This window comes from Phalangium opilio, unplaced genomic scaffold (assembly GCF_054372755.1).
Source record: "Phalangium opilio isolate 3A_F unplaced genomic scaffold, DU_Popi_V2 ptg000003l_1, whole genome shotgun sequence".
In the NCBI taxonomy this organism is placed as follows: domain Eukaryota; kingdom Metazoa; phylum Arthropoda; class Arachnida; order Opiliones; family Phalangiidae; genus Phalangium; species Phalangium opilio.
In genome coordinates, this window is record NW_028324145.1 from 8,880,119 (window position 1) to 8,903,913 (window position 23,795).

The 23,795-nt window shown below is 40.4% G+C and overlaps 1 protein-coding gene across 5 annotated transcripts in view; it reads left to right on the forward strand.

Annotated features, from left to right (window-relative positions):
- LOC149717590 (cell adhesion molecule Dscam1-like) overlaps nucleotides 1-21,834 on the forward strand; it is a 101,122-nt gene extending 79,288 nt beyond the window's left edge. For 3 of the 5 annotated variants that reach the window (XM_089840258.1, XM_089840247.1, XM_089840244.1), the window contains exons 6-15: nucleotides 7,082-7,230; nucleotides 15,521-15,652; nucleotides 15,786-15,950; nucleotides 17,357-17,427; nucleotides 17,499-17,736; nucleotides 17,812-17,907; nucleotides 18,388-18,576; nucleotides 20,402-20,563; nucleotides 21,181-21,404; nucleotides 21,579-21,834. In XM_089840258.1, coding sequence (XP_089696384.1) covers nucleotides 7,082-7,230; nucleotides 15,521-15,652; nucleotides 15,786-15,950; nucleotides 17,357-17,427; nucleotides 17,499-17,736; nucleotides 17,812-17,907; nucleotides 18,388-18,576; nucleotides 20,402-20,563; nucleotides 21,181-21,404; nucleotides 21,579-21,686 — 1,534 coding nt within the window. In that variant the 3' untranslated portion in view covers nucleotides 21,687-21,834. Of the gene's footprint in view, nucleotides 1-7,081; nucleotides 7,231-15,520; nucleotides 15,653-15,785; nucleotides 15,951-17,356; nucleotides 17,428-17,498; nucleotides 17,737-17,811; nucleotides 17,908-18,387; nucleotides 18,577-20,401; nucleotides 20,564-21,180; nucleotides 21,405-21,547 lie in introns of all 5 variants that reach the window. The other 2 variants (XM_089840261.1, XM_089840253.1) reach the window with 2 other exon arrangements.
- Nucleotides 21,835-23,795: the final 1,961 nt, after the last annotated feature.

The window sequence follows — 23,795 nt, forward strand, 5'->3', positions numbered from 1 at the left end:
TGTGGTCGAAAAGCCGAGATAAGTAAATTTTTGAAATTGATTACCAGTAAAATAATTTATTTCAACGGAAAACGGTAATGGAACGTTGTTTTTTCTTAAGCATGCATTTAAGTTTCAATTAAAAAGAAAAATTAATATCTGATCCTTCAGACAAGTGATAACCTCAGTCTTATCGATACTTTTTAGGTCTTGATTCTAATCAAGACATTTTTGATTAATATCTGTTCCTTCAGTCTTCATTTTAATTAAGAATGTTAAGAAACTGTTTAACATTTTCAAAATCTGCACTAAGCTGAAACAAATATATATAGGGGACCATAACTTTCGCTCAATCAGACATTTATTTATTATGATACTTCAAAAAAACGTAAATCAATAAAAGTTTGTATTCTTATTGTAATTAACATCATACAATTTTTTACAATCATTCATTGAAACGCGAGGCGCCCCCTAAAAATTCAAGAAATAGGACCAAATTGACAATTTTACAAAATTTTTAAAAATGCTGATTATGTCCGTTTATCATTTAGCTCAAAATTGTCATAAGCCCAATATGAAATTCGGATATCCTTAAAACTTCATAAAGACGATCCGACATTTTCAATTTCACACTTTTTTGTAGCATAAACTAACGTCTGTTTGATATGAAGCTTAAAACCTTAAACAAAATATAGTCAGGGCTACCCTAAAAGTTCACCAAGATGATCCAAGATTGTTAATACGCCTAAAAAGTGCCATCTTCAAAATATGTAGCCGGGGAAAAGAGAGCGTGATCGAGTGGGCTATGCTAGTGGTTGGAAGTCGCGGGGGTTGGGACAGTGATAACGAAGTTGAGATGGATTGGAAATAATGATGGGCGACCTGCGGCACCGTATCTCTCCCTATGTACCTCGCGCACGCCCCTACCCTTCGGTAGGCGATTGCTAAGTGCTGCCGCGGAGCGCCATTTTATTTGTATGAGAACTAGCTTCTATTTTGAAGATAGAGGGAGCGCCTTTTACAATTTAGTCCAGTACGACCCTACCTAACCGCTGAGGATGCTGAGAGGACTATGTTGCCGTAGGTGGGGGTACACAGGCAACGCTATAGGTGTGGGGGTTTCTACTCCATTCCTCTCTCCTTCAAGGTTGGGACTCCAGGCATAGCCAACTCCATCACGCACTCGACAACGCAAAACAACTCGCGCCAGCGTGGGAAATAAGGCGGTGACACAGGGCAAATGACCAGTTTAAAAATTCCCTGGTGCAGTTCAAAAATTAAATCGGAGGGGGGTCAGTGGTCCACGAGACTACTAAGAAAGTTCAAGGGTAATCAGACTCCACACATTAAAATTCTCATATTTTAATTATCCAATTCTTTAGTTTAGCAGACGACGTGCTCTGGTCAATGGTAACGGACCAGTTTATTTTTTCCAAGTCAGGAAAGTCACTGGCCTAATGTCCAGTTTAAAAAATGCTTATTTGGTCACGGACCAGAAAACTCACGTAAACGCGACGCGAATGACGAAAACTACATATTTTCCGACTGCCGAGAGGCGAAATAGCCCGGCCTCCTTTTACGTCCCCCCTTGTATTTTGAAAGTGGGACTGGGACTATGGGGCGCGAATACTTATTCATCTAATACCTTCTCTCTAGTAAACTAGATATCGCTTCTTGGTAAAACTTTATATAACTAAAACCATGAGTTTATAACATATGTTCCAAAACAAGCTTCATACAACTTTTCGAAAACAAATTTCCCTGGGATTTCCAGGCTTTTCCCCATATACTTCCCTGAGTTTTCCATGTTTTTCCCGTATATGGAGTATCCCATGGAGCAAATGTTAACAAAGGAGGGAAGGGGAAAATAGGACTATTACATAATCAAAGGATATCCCTGTATCTCTAATAAAACCAGAGTTACGAGCTTCCAAAATTTAGTGTAATGTTAATCCTATGGAGGAGGCAAAGTACCTACAAGTACCCGGGGCAAGTACCTACAAGCACCCGGGGCAAGTAACAACAAGCACCCGGGTCAAGTACCTACAAGCACCCGGGTCAAGTACCTACAAGCACGCGGATCAAGTACCTACAATCACCCGGAGCAAGTAGCTACAATCACCCGGAGCAAGTACCTACAAGCACCTGGGGCAAGTACCTACAAGCACCCGGGGTAAGTACCTACAAGCACCCGGGGTAAGCACCCAGGAGCACCCGGGGCAAGTACCTGCAAGCACCCGGGGCAAGTACCTGCAAGCACCCGGGGCAAGTACCTGCAAGCACCCGGGGCAAGTACCTGCAAGCACCCAGAGGCACCCGTGGAAAGTAACCACAAGTAACCACAAGCACCCACAAGTACCTAAAAGTACCTTCAAGCACCAACAAGTAACCACAAGCACCCAGAAGTACCTACAAGTACCTTCAAGCACCCACAAGTAACCACAAGCACCCACAAGTACCTACAAGAACCTACAAGCACCCACAAGTACCTACAAGTACCTTCAATCACCCACAAGTAACCACAAGCACCCACAAGTACCTACAAGTACCTACAAGTACCCAGAAGCACCTACAAGTATCCGCAAGCACCTACAAGCACCCACAAGTACCTACAAACACCCACAAGTACCTACAAACACCCACAAGTACCTACAAACACCCACAAGTACCTACAAACACCCACAAGTACCCGGGGCAAGTACCCACAAGTACCTTCAAGCACCCACTAGAACCCACAAGTACCCACAAGAACCCACAAGCACCCACAAGAACTCACAAGTACCTTCAAGCACCGACAAGTACCCACAAGTACCTACAAGCACCCATAAGCACCCATAAGCACCCACAAGTACCTACAAGTACCTACAAGCACCCACAAGTACCTACAAGTACCTACAAGCACCCACAAGTACCTACAAGTACCCACAAGCACGCACAAGTACCCACAAGCACGCACAAGTACCCACAAGAACCCAAAAGTACCTACAAGTACCCACAAGTACCTACAAGTACCCAAAAGTACCTACAAGTACCCAAAAGTACCTACAAGTACCCACAAGTACCCACATGTGCCTACAAGTACCCACAAGTACGCACAAGTACCCCCAAGTACCTACAAGTACCCACAAGTACCCACAAGTACCTACTAGTACCCACAAGTACCTACAAGCACCCACAAGTACCTACAAGTACCTACAAGCACCCACAAGTACCTACAAGTACCCACAAGCACGCACAAGTACCCACAAGCACGCACAAGTACCCACAAGAACCCAAAAGTACCTACAAGTACCCACAAGTACCTACAAGTACCCAAAAGTACCTACAAGTACCCAAAAGTACCTACAAGTACCCACAAGTACCCACAAGTGCCTACAAGTACCTACAAGTACCCACAAGTACCTACTAGTACCCACAAGTACCCACAAGTACCCACAAGTACCCACAAGTACCCACAAGTACCCGCAAATAGCCACAAGTACCCATAAGTACCTACAAGCACCCACAAGTACCTACAAGCACCCACAAGTACCTACAAGCACCCACAAGTACCTACAAGCACCCACAAGTACCCACAAGCACCCACAAGTACCTACAAGCACCCACAAGTACCCAAAAGCACCCACAAGTACCCACAAGCGCCTACAAGTACCCACAAGTACCTACAAGTACTCACAAGTACCTACAAGCACCCATAAGTACCTACAAGTACCTACAAGTACCCACAAGTACCTACAAGTACCCACAAGTACCTACAAGTACCCACAAGTACCTACAAGTACCCACAAGTACCTACAAGCACCCATAAGTACCTACAAGCACCCATAAGTACCTACAAGCACCCATAAGTACCTACAAGCACTCACAAGTACCTACAAGCACCCACAAGTACCCACAAGCACCCACAAGTACCCACAAGAACCCACAAGTACCTACAAGCACCCACAAGTACCTACAAGCACCCACAAGTACCCACAAGCACCCACAAGTACCTACAAGCACCCACAAGTACCCACAAGAACCCACAAGTACCTACAAGTACCTACAAGCACCCACAAGAACCCACAAGTACCTACAAGTACCCACAAGAACCCACAAGTACCCACAACAACCCACAAGTACCCACAAGAACCCACAAGTACCTACAAGCACCCACAAGTACCTACAAGCACCCACAAGTACCTACAAGCACCCACAAGTACCCACAAGCACCCACAAGTACCCACAAGAACCCACAAGTACACAAAGAACCCACAAGTACACACAAGAACCCACAAGTACCCACAAGAACCCACAAGTACCTACAAGTACCTACAAGCACCCACAAGAACCCACAAGTACCAACAAGTACCCACAAGAACCCACAAGTACCCACAAGAACCCACAAGTACCCACAAGAACCCACAAGTACCCACAAGCACCCACAAGTACCTACAAGCACCCACAAGTACCTACAAGCACCCACAAGCACCCACAAGTACCCACAAGTACCTACAAGCACCCACAAGTACCCACAAGCACCCACAAGTACCCACAAGTACCCACAAGTACCTACAAGCACCCACAAGCACCCACAAGCACCCACAAGCACCCACAAGCACCCACAAGCACCCACAAGTACCCACAAGTACCTACAAGCACCCACAAGTACCCACAAGAACCTACAAGCACCCACAAGAACCCACAAGTACCTACAAGTACCCACAAGAACCCACAAGTACCCACAAGAACCCACAAGTACCCACAAGTACCCACAACAACCCACAAGTACCCACAAGAACCCACAAGTACCTACAAGCACCCACAAGTACCTACAAGCACCCACAAGTACCTACAAGCACCCACAAGTACCCACAAGCACCCACAAGTACCCACAAGAACCCACAAGTACACAAAGAACCCACAAGTACACACAAGAACCCACAAGTACCCACAAGAACCCACAAGTACCTACAAGCACCCACAAGAACCCACAAGTACCAACAAGTACCCACAAGAACCCACAGGTACCCACAAGAACCCACAAGTACCCACAACAACCCACAAGTACCCACAAGAATCCACAAGTACCTACAAGCACCCACAAGTACCTACAAGCACCCACAAGTACCTACAAGCACCCACAAGTACCCACAAGTACCTACAAGCACCCACAAGTACCCACAAGCACCCACAAGCACCCACAAGCACCCACAAGTACCCACAAGTATCCACAAGTACCTACAAGCACCCACAAGCACCCACAAGCACCCACAAGCACCCACAAGTACCCACAAGTACCTACAAGCACCCACAAGTACCTACAAGCACCCACAAGTACCCACAAGCACCCACAAGCACCCACAAGCACCCACAAGTACCCACAAGTACCTACAAGCACCCACAAGTACCCACAAGAACCCACAAGTACCTACAAGTACCTACAAGCACCCACAAGAACCCACAAGTACCAACAAGTACCCACAAGAACCCACAGGTACCCACAAGAACCCACAAGTACCCACAACAACCCACAAGTACCCACAAGAATCCACAAGTACCTACAAGCACCCACAAGTACCTACAAGCACCCACAAGTACCTACAAGCACCCACAAGCACCCACAAGTACCCACAAGTACCTACAAGCACCCACAAGTACCCACAAGCACCCACAAGTACCCACAAGCACCCACAAGTACCCACAAGTACCTAAAAGCACAAACAAGTACCCACAAGAACCCGGGCAAAGCACCTACAAGAGCTCAAACGCAATGTTTTTCTTGCTTAAAATCCCTCTAAAGGCGTGAATCACGACAAAAACGCCGTAAGTCCAATATAAAAAATTAGGGCTAAAATGCGTGTCTCTAACAGTGGTAAAACGCCGTAATTCCAATGCCCAAAACAACGTAAGTCATAGTATGTGTTAATAATGATAAAAATCGATACTTAAACTTAATTGATCTTAATGAAACTAAGAAAAGGCACATCTATGGACTGTTATCTTTCATTTAAGATGGTTCCCAAACGTAACGAATGATTAGTTTTCTTTATACACGATCCCAATTAAGGTCATTTTTCAAAAAAATCCCATGTTATGTCTATGGAAGAATATTGTATCTTTCACCAAATGTCTGATTAATTTTATGGATTCTAAAACCACCCTTAACAACTTTTTTCTTTATAGAACTAACTATTAGTTGGACCTCTTTGAAATTTTAACCACATATTTAGGGCCCAAATTTTAGTTCACTGGCAAAATTTCAAAGCAGCAAACACAATACGAAAAAAGTTATGGCCAATCAGAGAACCCTCCTTTAGCATTAGAGGCAGTATCAAGTCTTATCTAAGAGAGCGACCGCTCTCCTAGAATTTCTAAGTCTAATAGAACAGTTTCAAAAATTAGTCTATTTTTGGGGGGGGGGGGTAAATGGAGTCCTAAAACCAGTGAGAATTATATAAAGAAGGGTAGAAAGTATCAAGTTAAGGGTTCATTAGCGACAGGGGGGGGTACAATGGAGTCCTAAAACCAGTGAGAATTATATAAAGAAGAGTAGAAAGTATCAAGTTAAGGATTCTTTAGCAACTTCAGGCGCTCAACTTGATAATATATAGACAAAAACTACAGTGTCAATTTAACTTATGATATCCCACACCTATGGATAAAATTCTTTCTTCACTTGAGGTCGATCTATATAAATCAAGTTTAAAATTAACCCTTTTTTAAAAAAGAAAGATCTCGTTTACTAAATTAGATTTAAAGTTAGCTTTATACATGTAAAAGTCTTTATATTCGATTCAACGGAGTGGGGGTTTCAAATTAAAGCTACGATGGGCGAAACTAATTTTCTCAAGGGGGGGGGGCGGGCGTCCATTGGGAGTTAAAGGAGTTTAATTTAAGACGGTGGCTAGATAATGGAGAGCTCTGTTTACCAAAGACAAGTTCGAAATTCAATGCGAGTGGACTGAAAGCAAGGACAGTGAGGCTTGGGAAAAGTCTCTGTCGATTTTAAAGTGAACTTTAAAAGCCTGAGGAGGTCCAAGAGAGGGGAGAAAAGACGCCCCCCTCCCTCTTATAGAATCTGATTGAATTTTCAAAGGCGTATTTTATTACCGTTGTACAGGTACGAAAAGTTCGAGACAACTTCAACGACGGGTGTAGCGTCCGAAGTGGTCATACGAAGCGTGGAAAGAGCCGATGGCGCCTTATACTCTTGTAGCGCCAAAAACCAATTTGGAACAGACGAGAGGAACATAAAAGTCGTCGTTATAGGTAATATAAAACTTTTACCAAGAAAAAGGCTTAGCTAATACTTTCTTTAAACGAGTTTATTAAGTTACAATATAACCTAATTTAAGTAATAATTCCCCCATAGTACTAATTAGAAGTCTATAGAGTCAAACGCAGCTGCACACGTGAAGCCATAGCTTAAACACGTGACCAAAAAGTCTAAATATAGACTAAGTTACATTTTGAGTCGAAAATGTAACATTAATAACATTTTACCCAAAGTGGCACCCTAAATAAGTTATGATTAGAGCTATTTACGGATGAGCCCTTTTTTAAATTAGCATTATCTTTAGGTTTCTTGCTTAAATTTAAGTGGGTCATAAGTAAAACACCCCAATCATAACGGTGCCCCTTGTGACAAAATGTCATAAAAGTTACATTTTCGACTAATATTGAACCCATGCACTGTTACCACCCTTTCTGGAGTTTAACACTGTACTTCTATGCTTTAAAAGACTAATACCTCCATTATCAACGGGGTCATCGGTCTACTGGATAACAAATACAATACCTCAAAAACAAAGAAAACAACTTGGAAATAATTTCCATAATTTCGCAATAAGTATTTTTTTTTTACAATCTCATTCTTTCGCCCACTTCTAAATTAGTCTCTAAATTTAATTATTGGTGGAGGAATCTGGCGCCATTTTTTCCCGCGTTCTTTCGTTTCTTTTTGGCGGAAAACACGTCTTTGCTGATTAGCATAGGAATAAAGAGAGAAAGAGAGATACGACGCTCGGACGGCGTAGTAATAACGAAAAAGATGTGGAAGAGAGAAGGCGAAAAGAGAAACCCGTGCGGGAGGGAGGAAGTAAAGGTGCGGGAAAGAAAAATATTATTGTTAGAGAGAAGAGAGACAGATTATGTTTAGTGCGTCCATGTCACGTGAAGCGGTCGCGTTTTTTTAACCTCGTGCTCTATTTAAATTTTAATGCAATTTTCAAACTACGACTTTTTGAAGTCCAAGGCTTAGCTATTTTTTAGTAAATCCGTAATTTACTCATTTTCAATGCCTCGGGCACGACGCTCCCTATCCCTCCCGGATACGTCCTCCCTTGATGATACGGTTTGTTCTCGCCCGGAGTTTGACATATTGACAAGAAGTCGTTCTCGAATCCTAAACAATCCTGGCGTTTGTTCTGGTGATACTAGTCAGTCTGCACTACTACTACTCCCTCTTAAGACCTCTGTGCCATTTGGAACATCCGCTTCATCTTGTGCCGATTCCTGTCTCCCTCAAGCTACCCTTACTACGACTGTGGATGACGATTCCTCGAAAGTATTTGATGCACCAAAAACAGACGACTTTTGCAGCGATGTTCTCAACTCGACGGTCAGCGAGTCTAGTACCTTGAACTCCCTATGCTGCGTTTGTAACGATGTAGTGTCAACTGATCAACCTAATTTCTCCTGTGGCCTATGCGAAAACCTATGTCACAGCAATTGCGTGAACCTACCTGATTCACTGTCGCTAGCACTGATACATCTCGACGAATCTCAAGCTAAGCATTTCAAGTTCATGTGCCCTACGTGCTTGACAATAGCACCCAACCTTCGACGTTTAATCACCCGGAATTCAGAGGAAATTATGCGTATTGATGCACTTCTCTCAACAGTTGCCCCACCTTCACAAGACAAGTCTAATACTCATTTTCAAGATCTACGACAGACCCTGGACACGTTTCAATCTGATTTCTTGGAGCGCCTACGGACAATCTCATCTGACATTCACTCTCTCCAGAACGATTTCTCTGCGCTAAAAAATCAATGTAATTCCAACACTCGCTTTGTGGAGGACCACGCCCATCACGACCGAACCATCGCCACCACCACTAAGGTTTCCGAGTTTCGTTCCCTGGCTGTTTCCCTCAAACACGAACTCCATTCGGTCGGATCAAAATGCGAGTCCAACTCCAACGCCATCCGCGAACTTTTGACAAATCAAGAGAAGATGGAAAAGTTAATGAACAATGTCTCCCACCTGCCAGCTGATGTCGCGACTTCTAAGTCATTTTCTGAGCAGCACACTTTTGATGTTCGTGGGAAATCTGAAAATTCGCGTTCTTCCTCCGATGTGCGCGCAAACCCTGAACCTCGCCACGAAGCTGCTTTTCAAAGCCCTAAGCGTACGACTCCCAGGCACAAGGATCGGATATTTTCCTCAGTGTCTCGTGACCGCCCAGAGCACGATCATTCTCGCAGAACAGATGAAATTTCATACAGGAAGAAGAATGCCCTAATTTTTAATATACCGGACTCGTCTGATGTCCATCTCGGTGGTTTCTGTCGTGGTCTTCTGCATGATCTAGGATTCTCCAGGCGCGAAATAAGTTTGATCGAATACCGGCGCCTCGGTCGTTTTGACCCTTCGGTTACGAAACCACGTCCGATACTCTTTCGCTTCAGCACAGTTACGGATCGTCAATATTTTTGTAGTGGAGTCGCTGAAATGCGTATTCGAGCCCAAACAGACTTCATTGCAATCCCCGATCGGACAGAAGCCCAGCGCCAACGTAATAGGGACCTGGTTTCTGAACTTCGTCGTCGAAGAGACCAAGGAGAGTCTAATATTGGCATTCGGAAAGGCCAAATTGTTCAGTTGCCGCCATCTACTCAACGCCGTACCGGACTTGTTCCTGACTCGAGTCATCCAGCGTGTGATGTATCGAAATCACCTACTTTAATACCTGTTCTGCCAATACAATCTTCTCAACGCGTTACTCCTCAGGATTGCGCTTTACCAGCAAGCATGCCTACACCGCTCTACGTTCCGCCGCTAGTTCATCCAATCCGTCCGTTCCTTGCTCCCTTCGGCCACGTATCACATTTTCAACAAAAAAACTAGCCGTTCTTGAGGCTCCAATACCTGTTTCTACACAGTCAACTGAGTTTTCTAAGTCAGTCTCTTCTCCACCTGTCAACCACTCTACTGCCTTGCTTCCGAATAACATTAACTCAATCAATACCACAAACACTCTCCGGGCATCTTCTATCGTCCTTTATACAAATATAAGAAGTGTACGTGGGCAATATGCGTTCGCTGAATTGTCCTCTCTGATTTGCTTGCACAACGCGAAAATAGTAGCTATAACTGAAACTTGGTTGAAGCCGGACATTTTGGATAGTGAAAGATCAATTCCCAAATTTCACTTGTTTCGAAGGGATCGTGTTGCCGCGTCCAATGGTGGCGGTGTAGCTCTTTATGTACACCACGACTATCTTGCCGAATCAATTTCTATTGTTCCATCGGATCAAGATGATTTATGGTCTTCAACTATTGGTCTTGATTTTTTAACGGTGCTTTGCAGTAATGACAAGGACAGTCTATTATTATTGGTTTTATATCGCTCTCCTTCCTTTGATAACCATGAGCAAGTCCGCCTTGTCCTAACCATTGCCAACGACTACAGTTTGATGAAGAAATGTAAACTTTTGATTTTGGGCGATTTCAATTATCCGAAAATTGAGTGGTCAAACTTTACTTCACTCAGCGGAGCAACATTGGCAACGAAAGCGTTTTTAGAACGGGTTCAGGATTTAAATCTCTATCAAATAGTCATTGAACCCACCCGCGCGGGAACCACCAGTACCACGCCAAGCATCTTGGATCTCTTACTGGTGTCTGATTGTTTGCTTGTTTACAATCTTTCTCACCAGTCGCCCATCGCGTCCAGCGACCATGATGTTTTAACATTTAATTGCGCGTTTCCGGTGTTTTCGTCCAGTCCCACTCCTCGACTCACACGAGACTATTTCAAAGGCGACTATGTAAACTTCTACGCTTATTTATCAAGTCAAGACTGGATAGCCATTTTCAACAATCCCACTCTCGATGAATGCTGGTCGAAGTTTTGTTTAATTCTACAGCGTGGAATCTCGTATTACGTTCCTTACCGCAAAATATCGTCGGCAAGGCCACCTATTAATGTTCGTTCGACGAAATCATATGAATATAAGAGACAAACTTGGGCACGCTATTCACGACTAAAGAAGCGGAAAGCTAATAATACTCTCGTTGACCAAGCGTATAACTGCTATAAGAAGGCTCGTAATGGCTATACAAATGCTGCCAGGAAAGCCCAGCGAAAAAAGGATATGCGGCTAACCTCCATGATACAATCCAACCCTAAAGCTTTCTACAGTTATATTAACACTAAACGTTCGTGCAAATTCTCCATCTCGCAATTACGGCGTCCTGATGGCTCATTGACATCCAACCAGGAGGAGATCACGGAATTATTAAACGCTTACTTCGCGGGGGTTTCGTCTAACGTCGTGGAAGTATCCGCCGTGACCTCCAAACGGGCACAGTCACTCGATCGCTGTGCCTTAGACACTTTCATCTGTACTGAACAGGATGTATTCTCTCAGCTTTCTTCACTCGATGTCTCGAAATCTCCCGGCGCCGATGACTTACATCCGAATCTTTTGAGAAATTCGGCTACTCTCCTTTGCGGCCCATTAACCATATTGTTCAATCGTTCTTTCTCTACGGGTACTGTTCCGATGGGCTGGAAAACCGCGGATGTCACTCCGATTCATAAAAAAGGGAGTCGTCTTGCAAAGGAGAACTTTCGACCAATTAGCCTTACAAGTCAAGTCGGCAAAACTTGCGAACGGATCGCGAAAATTCAAATTGACAACTATCTTGAAGCTACTCAGTTCTTTCATCCCTCCCAACATGGTTTTCTTCGTAAAAAATCATGCGTGACTAATCTACTGACTGCCACTACCGACTGGGTGGAATGGCTTGGGAATGGAGCTTCAGTTGACATCATATACCTTGATCTCACTAAAGCGTTTGACACCATTCCAATTTCCGCCATTCGTTCCTCCTTGATGGGTGCTGGTATCACCGGGAATGCCCTTGACTGGTTAATCGATTTTGTCTCGAACAGGCGTCAGCGTGTGGTCTACAAGGGTTTCGCTTCCTCCTATCGCGAACTACAAAGTGGCGTTCCTCAAGGCTCCGTTCTTGGACCACTGCTCTTTTCCATATTTATAAACTCGCTGCCTAACAATGTCGCCTACTCTAAAATGCTTCTGTTCGCGGATGACGCGAAACTCTACAATGCCATACAGACCGAGGATGAATGCCTTCAATTGCAGCGTGATTTGGACAACGTCGTCGCATGGGCGTCCTCCTACGGGATGCAATTCAACGTGGAAAAGTGCGCGGTGCTTCATTTAGGAACAAAAAACCCTAGGTTTTCTTACAATATCAACGGTATCTCTCTGTCTAATGTGGCTTCAGTGCGGGACCTAGGCGTTTTTATGGATGAAACATTTGCCTTTAGCACCCATGCTCAACGCACCGCCAATCGTATAAATAGCATTACTGGGCTAACGCGACGGAATTTTTGCCACCATTCGCCAACTATCATGCGTACAATTTATAATTCCCTGGTTTTACCATTAATTGACTACGCTTCTGTCATCTGGCGCCCTCCTCGAATTACGCAGCAATCTCTACTCTTAAAGGCCCACAATAGATTCACGAAGGTCACAAAGGGATTTAGCCACCACTCCCCTGCTACGCGTGATGAGCGACTCCGCCTACTTTCCCCGTCTCTTAGACAACGTGTTAATGATTTGGTCTACGTATTCGATATTTATAAAGGCAATGTGCACACTGACATGTCTTCACTATTTCTCCCGTCAACTAATCTACGCACCAGAGGACATCCTGCTAAACTGGCGAAACCAGTGGCGAAGTCCTTTCCTAAAGCTAGTCACTTTACCGCAAGGGTCATCAATGATTGGAACTCGTTACCTGAGGAGTTGTTATCATTGGAATCTTCTACCACTTTCCGTCACAGTATAACGGCTTGGATCTTGGACAACGCCTGACTTTAATAATTTAATATTTTTCGGTTCATTTGTTGTACCTTAATGCTTTTGGGGGGTTGCACATAAGTCAATTTGGCTTAGCAACCCTATCCCTCCAATAAATAAATAAATAAATAAATATATTGGAGCGGAAAAAGGATTTAGAGACAAGTCGGAAAAGGAAGGAAAAAGCTCGGAAATGGCGTAGAAGACGCGTTCGCATCGCATTCAGCGCTTAATACTTCTATAATTGGAGGCGTCCAATCTTTGTGCCTCAACAAAGAGAGTTCGCCTAAGTCCTAGCTACTGTTGATAATTATGCCCAGCTAAATTATGATAATATGTTCTAAAACACCATTTTCTCATTTCATATTCTTTTTCCTCATAGTATTTTGGCCATTTTAGACCTATTTTCCGTTCTTTCTAGAACAATTATCCAAATCCCATGACCATCTAGACCAATTATCCAAATCCCATGACCATCTAGACCAATTATCCAAATCCCATGACCATCTAGACCAATTATCCAAATCCCATGACCATCTAGACCAATTATCCAAATCCAGGGCTCCCACCAAAATCTCAAAAATAAATAGGGGAAAAAGGGACTTTTCACGATAAAAATAGGGTAAAATAGGGACCAAAATTCTAAAAGTAGGAACCAAAAAGGGACCACTGGTAAAACAAAATTATATCAATTCTGTGAAAATATCACAAACAGTTAGAAACCTTTTACTCTTTTCTATTTTTTAGACAAAAAAAAAAAAAAGGATATTATTTCTGACTTTCTTTTGTTTATATTCTTATTCTAAAGGAGCGGTAGGTAAGACTTGATACTGGCTCTAATGTATAAGGAAGGTTTTTTTGATTAGAAGTAACTATTTTCGTATCATGTTTACTGATTTTTAAAAAATCCACTGAACTAGAATTTGGGCCTTTACAGGGTTCGTACAACATTTTTGGAATGAAATTCTCTGACTTTTCCAGGTTTTCCCTGACTAACTTGAACAAATTTCTCTGAACATTTGCAATAATGTACATGGCGAACATATATGAAAACCAGTCTAAATTCAGTCGAATAATTTTTGCACGATTTGTTATTGTTATAAAAATTAGCCAATTCGTTTAAATTTAACATTTAGTAAATCATAAATAACCGGAGCGAGCGAAGCGAGCTCCGCGAATTTGGGGCTCTGGTAAAATCTCAGACAAGACATTTTCAGGTCACCCTTATACTTTTTCTGAGGTTTATAAAAATAGGGTGATTTAAGGACCGAATACCAATTTTAGGGTAGATTAAGGACCTTGTAGAAAAATAGGGACTTTAGGGACTTTTAGGGACCTGGTGGGAGCCCTGCAAATCCCATGACCATCTAGACCTGTTTTCCAAATCCCCGCGACCTTCCTAGACCTATTATCAAAATCCTCATGATCTTTCTAGACATAAAATTTTCAGAACTATTACAACCCTTGTTAGTTAGTAACCAATATAGTGCGAACTTTGCTAAATAACAAAGTTGCAATGAAAATAACACAATGTGGTCCCACCATAGCAGAGAAGGAAAGGGGGGGGGGAAAGAGAGAGAGAGAAGAGGCGAAGACAGGACAGAGCGCGAGCGCAGCTCCTCTACAGATGGAGAAAAAGCTACTTATTAAAGATTACTCCCCCTCCCCTACCCATCTAAAGGCAAGAATGTCTTTGAACGATAACAGGGAGAAATACAGTTCATCCTCCATTGACTTGGACCAGCTAGCCAGAATAGTTCCAACGCAACATTGTAACCCGAGAATAGTAGTAAATAACCCAAAACGCGTCCGCGCCACGAAAGCTCTATTTACAGATAGATTGGCTCTGAGGCTTACGGTTACCCCTTGAATATTGATTTTCTCCGCCGTTACTATCCCGAGGATTCAATGGCCTAACAGACACGTGGGTACCATCTAACGGAAAACTTTGTTGTAAACAGAGGCGTAGAAGCCCCCTATTAAGCCGCGTTTACACGAAACACTTTGAAACCGTTTTGGAAACGTATAAATGTTAAAAAATTACTGATAATCATAGAGATGTTTTATAAGAAAATATATTTATTATTTTTAAAAATGGTTTAAAACGGCTTCAAAGTGTCTTCTCGTGTAAACACGGCTTAAGATGTTCGTCATCGAAAACAAAGTCTTATTTGTCATTTAAGGGGCGTTCAAATTTTAATTAAATATAAAGAATTTCTTAAGTGCAGAGTTTTGAGTCTTAATATTAAATTTAATTTCAATGTATTCATTAATTATTTGAACTAATTCCCAAGTTTATGTATGATTGCAGCTCGAGCCATCTTTCGCGAGGAATTAAAATTTGTTAAAATACAAAGTCTTTTTATCCCAAACGCGTATGGTTACAAACAAAAACCAAACTGAACCATTCAAATCTGTTTTATTCGCTTTTACGCAGAGGTTCCGGCGCAACCATTAGACGTAAGAACCCAAGAAGTATGGAGTCGCAGCGCTAGTATAACATGGACGGCTCCTTTCAGCGGAAACAGTCCCATAACTAATTATTTAGTGCAATACTGGCGGAACAAAGGTATTAAAACGACGAAAGTATTAAAGCATGCCACGCCCCCTCCTTTCCCAGGCAACCGGGGGAATAATAATAATAAGAATAATAACCGAATTCAATTAAGATTAATTAAATAACCCTTTCTGGACGCGCGCAGAGGGACCTCATCGCTTGATGGAGGAAGTCGTCCCAGTGAGTCAAAATACGGTTGTAGTAAAGGATTTGCATCCCGGGACTTCTTACGCCGTTACAGTCACGGCAGAGAATGAAGTTGGACAAGGAGAACCATCCAATACCAACTACTTCGTAACGGGAGAGGAAGGTAAAATCGCCTACATTCATTGTTTAAAAATGCAGGGTGACCAAACCAAAGTGGGAATACATCTTGAGGATTGTTGTTTTCAATAATTACTCAATAAAAGCGGAGCCTCCGGGATGAACTAGGCTCATGCGTGTGGCGAAGCGAGAATATTTTTTTAACTAATTTAGTTCGCCGTGTTTTCCCGTTATAAAATAAACAAAGTTCAACCCCGTGACCCTGTCGACTGCTTAAGTATTTGGGCCAAGGTCGCGGATTGTAAGTATACGTTTTTATAACTCTTACTGAATTATTTTAATTGAAATAATTTATTTTGTTGTCATCAATACCATCTAACCGAAAGATTCAGTAAAAAGTGAATAGCCCCAAAAACATTTACGTTAATTTTAGGATGAAACTTTTCTCTATCATAAAAATTTTATGACTGACCCCTAAAATATCAACGATAATTTAAGGAAGACCCCTGTCACAACGGTCAATTATGCGCCATCTATGGTGAATATATTTTTCCTAACAAACTGGATATTTCCCCACATAAAATTTGACATGCATGGGCCTAGTTCATCCCGGAGGCTCCGATAAAAGTAATTGTAAATCTTTAGCCTCTTAAAAACTGACAGTTCGAATATCTGCCCACGGTTTTTATTACTTAAATGATATGTTAGAGTAAGATTGTATTCAACAATGAAATAAGGATTCCAAAAGATTAGGGACTTCGACTATAGAGGCGACCATCTTTATCCTCGTCATAAAGATGGACGCTTCGAAGTCCCCGTCATATAATTTGCCTGCATTTCACTTGAGTCAATAGAGTAGGTCATAAGTCAGGATTATACTGAACAATTATAATAAACACTTCTAGGTATAGGTCAAGGAACTGGAACTTGAGACGTCTATCTTCATAGCCTCATAAAGACAGACGCTTCGAAGTTCCCACTAAATATAGTTTGCGAACGTTTAAATTTAGGCCTAATTCATGCTTTAAGGATTGTACTAAACAATTAGCCGAAACTTCCTTCCAAGTTATTAGGTACTACAATTCTAGGCGTCAATCTTTACCCTCATAAAGATCTTCGCTTCGAAGAGAGTCCCGTCCGTCTTATAGTTTGCCAGCGTTTCAAATATGCCTAGTTCATGAGCGCTTTTATAGGATTGTGAATTATAGAACAATTCAAGGTTGGGGAGCGGAACCCTAGGCGTCCATCTTTATCCTCATAGAGAAAGACGCTTCGTAGTTCCGGCCATAGTTAGCCTGCATTAAAAACACGCAAATCAATATGGTATATATGCCTTCAAGATACGGGAAATTAGTCAAAAACATAACAAATTTGGTCACCCTGCAACCTGGGTATTTCAAATCATTTCTAAATTAAAAATTGTCAGCAACTTCAATTTCCTCTTTAAAACAGAACCTAGCAGTCCACCAACGGACGTTTGGGCCGAATCTAAAGGAGCAAATGCTATTCTTACAAAATGGAAGGTATAAAACCTAATTCCTTGGAATAATAATTATGCAAATAGACCCATTCTTAACATAATTTCAAATTGAAGCCGCCTCCGAGGGAACATTGGAACGGAGTACTGAAGGGTTACTACGTCGGTTACAAAGTCGAGCGGGCATCGCAAATGTTTTCCTACAAAACCGTCGACTCAAACAGCAACGAGACGTACCAATATTTAATCACGTCATTGGTCAAGTCTTCAACGTACATAGTCGTCGTCAAAGCCTACAACAGCGCCGGTACCGGACCACCGTCGCACGAGATTAGAGTTAAAACGTTAGACGGAGGTAAATCCAAACCCGATCTGGCCCAATTTTAACCGTGTACCGTAATCTAACTAGTTAATCAAATATTTTGCATAGACCTTCCCAAATCTCCAGGGATGACTCTAGTCTCCACGTCTCCATCTTCCATCAGTTTGCGATGGCTTCACGTCACGACCAAAGAGAAAATAACGGGTATAATCCTTTTCATATTACCAAATGTCCATAGATAAAAGCAGAAAGTAAACACCTCGTCGAAGCTTCCTAACGCAATGTAAATGAGAAACGCCCCCACCTTTACCCCTGGAATAGTGTTGACCCCCTTTTTGCGTATGATTAGAGGTACCAATAATTAACATTTGAAACGTCACCCTAGATAACTATTATCAATAAACCTTTGATCTCCCTTTGAAAGTTCTTCCCTAAGTGGTTCGTGTAGGGTCGTTTGTTTCTAATTTTACATAGCCAAAGGTCGGGGGAGAAACTACGAACGAAAGTATACTTTATGGTTTCATCTACGCATTTTTGATATTACCCTTCAATTGTATTCTATTCAACGAAGTCGCTAGGATATAAATTGACTTAGAAAGGGGCGCCATATTAAGATTGAACAAAGGGGAGGGAGAGAGAGCGAGCAAAGGCTAAACGAAGCGTGTCCTCTTGCCTGTTAAATAGGATATACGATCCATTACAAGAAGGAAGGGAGCCACTGGCATCATATCCCGGTTCTTTCGCCGGATCTCAGTTCCTATACAATCACGGGACTGGAGAGCGAAACCGTGTACTGGATTTATTTAACGGCCACCAATCGATACGGAAGAGCCGATCCAAGCCAACAACTTAAAGTTCGAACCGAAAAGTCCAGTAAGTGCCACGCCTCGAGCGTCCATCTTTAAAGACAATAAGCTTTTCTTATACCAATCACTATTGAGTATTCCCCCTTTATCCGGGGGCCCCCATTAAATAACCAATTTCATCCGATGAACTAGGGGGCCTATATTATAAAGACAATGTTGGAAAAAGAGTAATTCGGTGCACCATTCCATAACTCTTTCAAATTTTCAATTGAAGCTAACAAAGCATTATAGCGTTAACTCAAGCTTATTGATTAATACAACATCAACAACCGCGATTTACAATGAAGTGTATATTACCAAATACGTAAACACCATGCACTCAGTTCCCGAACCCTTCCAATTTTGATAGTAACTCCAAATTAAATTTTATCCATTCAACAAACATTTCACCAAAACATTTATAGATATATAGATACAGGGTGTTCCAAGAAGGATGGTGAAAGGAGCGAAATAAAGTGGATTCTACGAGTGATTTTGAATCGAAAATGTAGTTTTTATGACATTTTGACCTAAGATGTAATGACCCCCATTTAAAAATTAAGACAAGTGTATTATAGGGATGACCCCTTAATTAAATAAGTAAATTATCTTTAAGTTTCTTAGTGAAAATTTTAGGGGGTCATCCGTAAAACACCGACTCGAATCGTAACTTGTTTAGGGTGGCAGTTTGAGTAAAATGTCATAAGAAATTACATTTGGACTCAAAATGACCCCATACTTCGATAACTTCCACGCTTCCTTCTTGGAAAAGAAAGAAATTTAAAATATTTTTTACTAAAGAGATTTCACGAGAAAAGAAAATCACTTTTCTAAAGGATTTCGCTTAAAATATCATTTTGATCTAGGTAACGCTTTGGTGAAATTTTATATCTTTTTTAAAGATCCAGAACAAAGGGGTAGCTAATATAGAGGAGAGAGTGAGTCGAACCCTAATTCGATATAACGGCCTCGAAATTTGGGGAAAAGATTCTCTTTCTTTTTCCCAAGGTATAGGGGTAATGCCTTCGGGTTCTTTCTTTAAAGAAAGCGTCGCTACCAAACATATAGCGCTACAAGCAGTAAAGTGTGTGCGGAGGAGACCCCGTACTACCATAAGTTTATAAGTGATATATTCCATAAGTATGACACTACTTATACAAGTTCATAATGCTAGAGACTTACAGCTCGAGCTAGTTCTAGCAGAACGACTAGCGAGAATTAAAGTCCTACACTCGGTGTTAATTTTGCACTGTCCATTTTCCTATTTAGTCTGTACTAAGCCTTTGACAGCGCCTCATGCACCAGGCATCGCTTTACCTCGAATCTATGACCTACCTCATTCACTTCATGATAAGATCTCACTAACCAGTGAAAAACTTATGGAATGTATCTTATGAACTTATGGTATACTAGCTATAATGAGATAAATTTCACGGAAAGCGAAAGAGATTTAAAAGAGAAAGAGAGAGAGAGGGGGGATGAAAAAATAATTTAAAGTGAAAATAAATTTGGTATAGAATCTCCCCGGGATAAAGTTCATTACGTTTTAACTTCGCTTCCAGGCATAAATCTCATCCCAAGCAAAGTTTACTACAGGTACAAAGGTATATCACAGCCATTCTTTAAACGTAATGAATAGATTTCAATTCACGGCAAATTAATACTGGGATGAACGCGAATATATCAGTATATTTAAAAATATCTCGGAGGAATTTAGAATTTAATAATTTTTTTAAGGTTCCGGCTTCATTGGTTTAAATTATAAAAATATGATGAGAAAATATAATGTGATAATAATGAGATATATATAGTATTATAATGGTTCTTTTTTTTTTCGTATTTATCCCCAATAGGTGTGACTCAAGCTCTACCCTTCTATTTGGATTTATCAATCGTGATACCAGTTGCGGCGTCGTTCATAGCTGTTGTTGTGGTTGTCATAGTCGTTTTTGTCTACATAAAAAAATCGCACGCCCGAAGGAGCTTAGAGAAAGGTTGGTGGCTTCAAGGATCAGGTAAAAAGTTAAAAACGCGTATACCAAAAAAACACAGAGGTTATTTTCATTTCGGAATTCTTACAACTTAGCTAAGCTGTAAATAGAACTAAAATTACGAGCCACAATTTGAGGAAATGTAAAACTAAACTGATCACTATTCAATTGTTATGAACTTTCAACTTTGAACCGAAACCACCCCCTTAGGTCTATTGACTAGCTGATGAACTTTGAAACAAAACCGTCCCCTCAGGTCTATTGACCAGCTAATGAACTTTGAACTAAAACCATCCCCTCAGGTCTATTGACCAGCTAATGAACTTTGAACTAAAACCGTCCCCTCAGGTCTATTGACCAGCTAATGAACTTTGAACTAAAACCGTCCCCTCAGGTCTATTGACCAGCTAATGAACTTTGAACTAAAACCGTCCCCTCAGGTCTATTGACCAGCTAATGAACTTTGAACTAAAACCATCCATTCCGGTCCAATGAACTTTGAACTGAAACCATCTCCTTAGGTCTATTTTTAAGCTGCATCTAAAGAATTCTAAAATAAAAATAGCCTCATTTCTCAAAACCCAAGGCTTAACGGAACATGTCCCTAACTTAAATAAATTAAAACTTTGATCTATTTCAAGCCCTACAAAACGGGGACAAACCATTCACGTACGTAGCCCCAAACCAACGATACATGGACTTAGACAAAGGGAGACCCTTAAGTTTCCCGGACCCGGGGACTCCGGCTTCGAGTCTGGCATCCTACGCCACCATAAATTGTCGAGGAGGAGGGGAAGACCCTAACGTCGACGAAACCTGTAGAATGATCAACGACCAGAGACAAGAGATGAAGACGTTTAATCAGGTAACACTAAAAGACACCCCTTAAAGCCTCGAGGTAGACAGGGTCTAGCCAAAACAGTACAACAAGAATGTTTAAATATAATTTTAAAATCCCTAACTGAAATTCAAATTCGTGGATGGTCGGTCACTTTGGGAAAACAAAAGGATCTAAAATGGGTCCGCGTAAATCTTGCAGAATCCCAACGATCGCCCATCCTCGTTTCACAGACCTAATTCATTGAAAAAGAATGGAACCACACAACAACAACAGGCTCAGCAACAACAAAACGAAACACGACAATGAGTTAACAGAACGTAATATTCTAAACAAAATGTGTCATGTTTTTAACCCATAAAGGAGAATTGGAAGTTTCGTGAACTTTTCTTCTCCTAGCTAAGAACTATTAAATACTAAACAACGTTTTAAGTGTGAATGATGACGATAATGATGATGATGAAAAAACTAATTAATGGTGTACAAAAACTAAGTAATTAAACGTCTTCTTGAAGTATGTGGACACGGATTTTCTTGACTTCCATCATGTGTGTTTAAAAAGAGATATGAAATGTAATTTGTTTTTATTTCAAATAGGGGTAAAAATTTAGTTTTAATTTCGCAATTAAATGCCATGTAATTAACCCCAATGTTAATTAACATTAAACACGACAGAAACAAAATTGATGTAGAAACAAAAAAGCGTGATAAACATTCCCCCCCCCTCCAAAAACTGATAAATATTGTAAAAATTAAACATATTTTGATTTAAAAATCTAATAACGGTTTACTTTAATTTTGCCGGTTTCGTTTTACCCCCACTGGTATAAACCCCTTTTAATATTGAAAAGAGAAAAGTAATTGCCTTGTTAAATTGAAAAGAAAAAATTAACTATTACATTATCTGTTATGCCTTATCGGTGTTTAAAAAAATACACGTAAAAAATAATGGGTGCCAATTCTTTCAAAAACCGAAAAAATAAAAGGAAATCGTTGTCTATATGAAAGTGGTCTTAAATAACATCGTAATTAGGTTGAGTTAATTTTAATTAAGCGCTAAAAACACCCCCATGTCAATTGAAAAAATAATCTGTGAATATCTGTCTTCCATTTTTGGAAAAAAAGAAAATAAATTAAAAACTTAATTATATCTACAACTTGGAAGATTAAAAATTAATTATTAAAAAGGAAGAATGGCGCTAAATTACTATCATTAATAATTTAATTTGGAATGAATTAAAAAAATTAATTTTCATCTTGTATAATATAAATTTGTTAATAGGTTAATTAAATGGTTAGATCTATGCACCGCGTTATATGAGAAAGATTAATTGTTAAATTATTAAATTAAAAAAAAAAAAACCAAATTACCCCAAAAAAACCTCGAACCATATCACAGGAAATATGTTAGGTGCACTCGAAAAAAAAAAAAAAAGAATTGTCGTAAATGTTAAAAATACGTTTTCTAAATATATTCCTAGGCCTACACAGTATTACAAAAATTAAGGGCCATTTTTCATTGGCTACCATTGAGTAATCGATATAAATGGGGATTTTTTAAATGAAACTCCATTTAAACTAAGCCAATATAAAACGACAAGGAAATTAACATTAATAAACGAATCTCGAATTTTTAAAGATTCGCCTATAAACGCAATGCAATTTGAAAATAGTATTAAACGGGCGGTAATCAAGCTATTTAAATGAGCTAATAAAATTAATTAATTAAGAGCTAATTTGCAAAATTTCCATCAGATTAATTTGAAGCTCAAAGAACTGATTGGTACTACCGTGACGAATTTTAAGTTGTTCAATCAATGATGTAAATATTAAATAAAAAAAAAAGAAATTAAATTGCGATTAAAAATTATAATAAATAGGATAAAAATTTAATTAATAATAATTCCAAGTTGTGGCATTGCGGAAACAAAAGAATTTTTTGAGAAAAAAAAATTTGATATCATTCCAAAAGAAAAAAAAAAACAAAAAATGAAAAACAAAGGGCGCCTTTCTTATTTTTACATTTTTTTACGGTTTTTGCATTTTTTGATGAAAGAAAGTAAAAATAAATTAAGAAAAATATCACCAAAACTTAATTTTCAGCGCGCTTTATTAATAGTGTCGGCGGTTGTTTACTATAAATATTTACTAATTGTGTAAAACTATATAAGAGTTGCTGCCACGAAAAACAAAAAAATAATTGATTTTTTATCGAGGAATGAAAAATCTTTATATCACGATAAGTTCAACACGGTGGATTCGAAATAAAATAAAATAAAAAACCAATTGAATAAAAACATTTCATCTCATACGTCTATTTTAATTACTAATTAAATTTGGATTAAATTTATCCGATAATCCAAATCAATTTGATCCAAGCCTTAATCAGGTGGCGCTAGGGGTTCCGTACCACACCAA